General features: G+C 38.7%; 1 protein-coding gene across 1 annotated transcript; it reads left to right on the top strand.

Moving 5' to 3' along the window:
* Positions 1-4,619, top strand: LOC131776727 (cytochrome P450 1A1). Its single transcript, XM_059092952.2, has 2 exons — positions 1-1,187; positions 3,299-4,619. Exons 1-2 carry the CDS (start codon positions 346-348, stop codon positions 3,915-3,917), a joined length of 1,461 nt encoding a protein of 486 aa, XP_058948935.2. The 5' UTR covers positions 1-345; the 3' UTR covers positions 3,918-4,619.
* The last annotated feature ends 2,296 nt before the right edge of the window (positions 4,620-6,915 follow it).

The following is a 6,915-nucleotide window of genomic DNA, read 5'->3' as shown; positions in this document are numbered from 1 at the left end:
CTACTAAACACAAGGAAGGAACCGCAGCTTCTAGCTTCCAATGAACCTCTTTACGTGCAGCATCGGAGACTCCAGTGGTTGATGCTAATTTTTTTAAATTTACAAAAGAAGCCCTCAGGCTGCTTGCCAAAGGAAATACAAGTATCTTATTATCATCGTAATCCAGTATTTGGCATAAATTGTGGACAAAAAGGGCTCTCCATGAGCGCAAAGGTCGTGCATACGTGGGCAGAAGGTAAATCAGACGTACATATCTCACGTTGTGGAGTACACCAAGTGTCTATTGAAGAGTATAAATCGTTATCCTACTCCAATTAAGCACCAGTAGCTACTGACGGTGAAGTCATGATACCTACAGTCATTGGCATTTTCATTCTACTTGTGGTAGTCTATGTCGTGCCCACAATATGGCAACGCCGCCACCTTCCGCCGGGTCCATTTCCTTTGCCCTTGGTTGGAAATGTTCTCTCAATTGATCTTAAGAGACCATACACTGCCTTTGCTGACATGGCCAAAAAGTACGGCAAGTTATTTCGAATCCTTATGGGCAGACAACAGGTGATTGTTATAAATAGTTACGAAATCGCGAGAGAAGCTCTCGTCACAAAAGCGGCAGATTTCGCTGGTCGACCACGACATTTCTTCGGCGATATTTTTGGCCGAAATTGTACCGATATCGCATTTCAATCTTTAAGTAGCAGATGGAAAATACAGCATAAACTTGCGATAACAGCTCTGCGTCTGACCGAGGACAAAGCCAACTTGGCTGACCATGTAGAAAAGTTATGCAGCAGATTCAACTCTTTTAATGGTAATCTATTCTGTCCCCACGATATAGTCATCAACTCTTTGGCTAATTGCCTCTCCTCTCTAATTTTTGGCAAAGAACTCAAACTGGATGATCGTGAGGTAGAAATGCTCGTAGAGGCCGTTCGTGTCTTTCGAGATTCACTCGGTGCAGTTAACATGATCAACACTTTCCCAATGTTGAAGTATATTCCTTTTGACATCATAAGGAAAGCAAAGCGCGCTGGAGAAATCCGAGATGAAATTTTTGAAAGGAAGTTTGGAGAACATATCTTTACCTTTCAGAAGGGCTATACCCGTGATTTGATTGATGCCTTGCTGATGGGCTTCTATGAAATGGCTGAAGATGGTTTACTTACCAAGCGGCATTTAATCTCGAGGTAGGGAACAAGTCATATGCTAATTCTGCTTTGTTCTAAGATTCCGTTAAGGTGTTTTGGGAGGCTCATAGTAACATGATTTTTTTATATACGAATAAACAGTTTCCCCTTTGGTGAAAAGAAATGCGAAATTTTCCAAATCCAAGGAATTTGGCAGATTATTTTCAATACATAATTAAAAGTTCCAAAAGAGCTGATGACAATTTCTAATAATCGCCGCTAAAAGAGCTTATCGGTGCGTAGCGAAGAACATTTCAATATCAGTTTGAATAACAAATAAAAGCCCAGTTCGTAAAGCTATAAAACTCTAGAAAACAAATCCCACAGTAACACTTTTCATTCAACTAATTTATTCTTGTTTTACTCGTGTCAACGAACGCTCTTCATTCAACTAATTTATTCTTGTTTTCGTCGTTATCATGTTACCACCAACCGCGCAGCTCCATTAATATTTTCTGCACATAAACACGCACAAGCCACAGTCCCTCTGTTTGTTCAGACGAAGGGCTAATGCTTGAAAAGTCAGCTATAAAATCTCTTCGATGGCTAATTTGCATTATCAACTCAGTTAATTGATAGAGCCAAATCATCCAAGATTGGAAAAAATAATCAAAAAAGTTTTGCTTGTAAGTGTCTCTGAACAGCCTTGACTTCGGCTGTGGAGATGCAATGTTTTATGTCGCGCTTATGGGTATAAAGACTGGTTTTGAAATCTTTTCAGCTTTTATGATATTTCGTATAAGGCGTTTTGGTTATTCATCGCGGTGAATAACAGTAAAAGCTTAGTTTTTCGTTTGTCTCACGATGTAGTCACATGTGATGTAGATCGCGAGGCGATGAAGTCGACTGATCATGCTCTGCTGTGATTAGCAATCAGTAATCAGTATACAGTCGAAACGTCGCGATCTACCGTCACATGTGACTACATCGTGAGACAAATGAAAACCTTAGCTTTTACCCTTATGATATTGTACATTTTTTTCTCAGTAAGCGTTAAGCCTCAAGCCAATTATCCATTTTTTTCTTAGTACGTCTTTAGTCTTTTTCACCTTCCATCAAAATGTTGCAAAGCAGGCGAACCTGTCGTCACATGAGGGTTGAGTTCGTTCTTGTTCTGAAGATTTTTCTCCAAGTCCTCCGGTTTTCCTTCCTCCACAAAAACCAAATAGCAATTCAACTAGCAAACAGTGGACAAGAAGAGCCAACTCCTGGACACCGCTAAATTTAGTATTATCATTATTATTATTATTATCATTATTATTATTATTATTATTATTATTATTATCATTATTATTATTATCATTATTATTATTATCATTATTATTATTATCATTATTATTATTATTATTATTATCATCATTATTATTAACAGCAACTGCGTGTTTCTGGGGGAACATTTATTAAGAAAGTTTCTACACTACTGAGTTGGAGCTGCTCAAGTTTGTGTTCCAAAATAGTATTTTTGTATCGATGAGGTCCCTGAAGTACATCTGTTGTGTATCTTTCAAGTCAACCCTTGCAGCAAATGATATCTTTGTTATCCTCTAATTCCTTAAAACCCAAGCTTGTTTTCAATTTAAGTAAATGGAAACTTCTATTCTGCATGACCTCAGATTTGAGTCCGATGTTCGTGAAAGAACTCGCGTTTTCTGGGCGAGGAACCGCCGTAAATACGCAAATATATTTAATTTGCTCAATGGGCGAAATATTGGGATTTGTATGGAAATGAACTGTCACATCCTCAATCAAGAAATCTGAGCTAGTTTTGAATAAAAACATACTTACCTCACTTTAGAGGTCGTTCCTTTGTATCGTGTGATTTTTCTGGGTTGATGATTTAGAGCCGTTTAGCTCGGTCTTCGTTTATATGCTTTGTCCTTTATAAAGGAAAGAAAAGGATTGTATAGAGGGAAGAGCATAAGGCGGTCGAGATCTTTTGGGCTCGATCAAAAAAAAAGGTCTTGAAAGATTAAGAATTGTGTCTGTTTCCAGTAGTTGATTTAGAGTAAAAAGGATGAGTCTATTAGACAAGCACACACTCGACTGTAATGTTGTATACATTACTGATTATGTCTCATTTAAATTAATTTTCTCTGTTGTATCAATTACAGCGCCTCTGATTTCTTTTTCCCTGGTACCGAAACTCCCTCAACTGTTATCACGTGGGCCATATTTTATCTCATCAAACACCCAGATATGCAGGACAGGCTCCATCATCAGTTGGATGACGTCATAGGCAGTACTAACCGCTTGCCAGAGTTTTCTGACAAACCAAACTTGCCCTTTTTGGATGCATTCATCACTGAGGTTCACCGTATTGTGAGTGAAACTCCGTTAGCTGTTCCCCACTCAACAACTTGTGACACGTCCCTCTCTGGATATAAGATCCCTCGGGACATGACTGTGATTATTAATCTCTGGGCCATCCACCATGATCCAGATATCTGGGCCGACCCATTCAGCTTCCGCCCAGAGCGCTTCATGGACGAACACGGCCGTCTGCACGTGGAGGGCGTCATGTCGTTCTCAGCAGGAAAGCGGATGTGCCCAGGACAGTCTTTTGCAAAGAAAGCAGTTTTCTTGTATCTCGCCCGGTTGCTGAGCAGATTCAGATTTGAGTGCCCCCAGGGAACAACATTACCCAAGGAGGAGGAGAGCGTTTACGGAATAGTGATTGAGAGTAAGCCTTTTCAAGTACGTGCCATACCAAGAAAAAGGAAAGAGCAGTAATTAGCAGACTACAGTACAACAAGAAAAAGTTATCAGGGACTATGAGACATCATAGACATCAGTCACATCCGAGGAATTTCTTTTGTTCAGTAGTATTATAATATCCAGTGTGAAACTTCAGTATTGCGTTACATTATGTTACATATGTCACGAGTTATTTCAGTAAATCAGGACATTTAACGAATATAAGCAATCCTCGTAGTTATGAATTAGAAAGTTCAAAGTTAGAACGTTATTAAAATGCATAAAAATTATAAAAACTGTTAGTAAAATATTTTGACGACGTTTTGACTTTGCTTCGCGTCATCATTAAGTCAAGTGTGAAAATGTAAGTAACAATTCAAAAAGTAATAACACTTAAAGGAAAGAATGTCTTTGTCCCCGTGGGTATAGTTCCTAAAGGTAAATAATAACTAAATGTCAGGTAAAAAGTTTTGCGCGCATTGATGTTCCGAATAAATAGCATTTCGCAGGTGAAACAGTCGAACTTGCTGGTACATTTTTTAAGGACCTTAAAAACGATAGAATGCGTCCTGATAATATGTTTTCCGATGGTAGAGTCATGATGTTCAAGGATGCGTTGGTGTAAGTGTCAGTTGGTAGACCCGACATGATTTGGACACACTTATTACATTATCATATAAAGACATAGGTGGTGGGTGGAGCGCTTCATAATCATGATAGAGCTCGGAATAATTAATAAATCAAGGGAGAATAATAATGTTTTATATTTCTGTTTTCTCTAATTCCTCTACAACTGTTGTTTTTTGCATGATCCCAAAGTTAAGAGTCTTGGACAGTAGTTATTTATTGAAAATTTCTTAGCTATTCTAATTATTTTTATTTGATAAGCTCAGTTATGCACGCATTCTGATTGGTTCTCACTTATGATCTATTGGAGGACAGACTATAGATGACGTCATCACTAAAACTTTTTTTTATTCTTTATTACATAAAACATAGATTCCAAGTTGCCGTGCGTCTGTTCAGTAATAGATCATTGATGACGTCAAAATGTGGTAAGAACATCAGTGGTGCGCCTCGTGTGCCACTTTTTGTTCTTACCACATTTTGACGTCATCTGTGATCTATTACTGAACAGACACACGGAAACTTGTCAAATGGATGATGACTAGTTTCATTCACGGCCAACATCAACATCAACCGGGCAAGATAGTAAAGGACCTGGGAACCAGAACAAATCAACCAAATGCAAGCTAAATGCATGCAAGCTTCCAAGCTAACACGTAAACAAAACTTGGAGGCGATTGTTAGAGACATGACTTCATTTGCAGTGGTACAAAGAGTTAGAGATATCTTGCTTAAAACTCGCTTTCAAGAGGGACGATTGGATGAATAGTGAAAAAACGTGTAAACAAAATTAAGAGGACTGGACGTGAGTTGAGGAGTTCTAAAGCATGGAAGCATCAAACGGAAGCAGGATGAAATTCGTCCGCCCGATAGTTGATGAAACACTATTTGGAGAACGTGTCAAGGCAAGAGAAACAGTTAATGTTCCTGATTTTGAACCACCGTGGGTGGACCGAAAAAATTCTCCCACCAAAACACCCTCTCAACCGCTGTTGTTTTACTGCCCAACGGCACAGACAAGACCTCATTCAAGGAGTTCTCTCAGTACTCCAGTTCGTGGTTACAAACCAGTAAAATTTTCTCCCACTCACGTTGATGAAACGCTTTTTGGGGAAAGAAGGACAAAACGCTCTGATTCCCCTCCGCCGAGTGAATTTGACCCTCCATGGGAAAAGCAGAACGAGCAAAAGCGTGATAGACCATTATTATTTGATTGTAACTCAAGGCTTACGTTTGACAACGCGGGCGATGAACTCGAAACTACTTCCAGATCAAGAACTCCCCAAAGTTTCCGCTCCTCGTCGAGAACGAGTTCAAGAACGAGTTCAAGAGCTCAAACTGTGGGGAAAAGACCAAAATCAGCATTTAAACCACCGCCGTGGAGATGAATGAAAATGAAGCAAAATTATTCATTAATATCGAAATGAACTAGGTATGTTGGTTTCAGGTCATATTTAGGAGTTAGACAGTGCGTCCACTCTTCGAAATAGAAACTTACTGAACACAAATTACAGGAACACTAGCCACCAGCGAACTAGAGTATTAGTCTAAGTGCAAGATAACCTGTTTGGAACTAAATGCGACTCGCACCCTGACAGTGAATGGATTTGTAAAGCTGTAGTTATTATACAGCTGTATTATGAACTGATTATACTCAAATCTAATTGGTTTTTACTTATAATCTAATAACGGACAGACGTTTAGAAGAAGTCACTATCAACAAGATTTTGCTTTTTTATCATTTAAAATAGAATCCAAAGAGAAAAATATTTTTTGTCTTGTCATGAGCATGAGACAAAGAAAAAAATTCTGAGTCCCCATGAGGAATCAAACCTCAGACCTTCGGATTTCAAACTCCATGGCCAATGCTCCACCACTGAGCTACAGAGACTCTATGGTGACTAAGGTCTATTGCGAAGTTCCTATGAAACATCCTGCATACTGCTAGGATCAGCAATGTCTATAGCATCATGTTTTTTTTTCTTTGTCTCACACTTGTGATAAGATGAAAAGCATCTTTCTCTTTTTCTTTACTGAACTCAAAACTTACCATCTCTCTTAACTGAAATACATTTCATGTTGCCATGGTTCTGTATGGAAACAAATCACAGAAGATGTCATAATGTATGAACATCAGTGACGTACTTGGCTGTGTCTCGCTTTGTGTGCTTCATCTTGATGTCATTTGCAATCTGTTACTGAACAGACAGATGGCAACATAGGATGTATTTGTTAACCACACAACAATCTTCAATTGAGGGCCATATAATAATTCAGGGTTTTCCTTGGTTTTGCATTACTTTTCTTCGAAATTGGTCCAGGAGACCCCTCTGTAACTGATCAGATTCTAAACAAGAAACCAATCACAACTCAGCAGTTTGCTTGGTTTTTAAAAAACATTTTAATG

This window comes from Pocillopora verrucosa, chromosome 5 (assembly GCF_036669915.1).
Source record: "Pocillopora verrucosa isolate sample1 chromosome 5, ASM3666991v2, whole genome shotgun sequence".
In the NCBI taxonomy this organism is placed as follows: domain Eukaryota; kingdom Metazoa; phylum Cnidaria; class Anthozoa; order Scleractinia; family Pocilloporidae; genus Pocillopora; species Pocillopora verrucosa.
The sequence above is the reverse complement of the archived record's forward strand: the minus strand, read 5'-3'. Positions and strand labels throughout refer to the sequence as shown.

Bases quoted from the DNA above. Each gene is read 5' to 3' on its own strand.
- LOC131776727 (XM_059092952.2), top strand. From the start codon at position 346: ATGATACCTACAGTCATTGGCATTTTCATTCTACTTGTGGTAGTCTAT. The intron at 1,188-3,298 runs GTAGGGAACAAG...TATCAATTACAG, and splicing joins AAGCGGCATTTAATCTCGAG to CGCCTCTGATTTCTTTTTCC.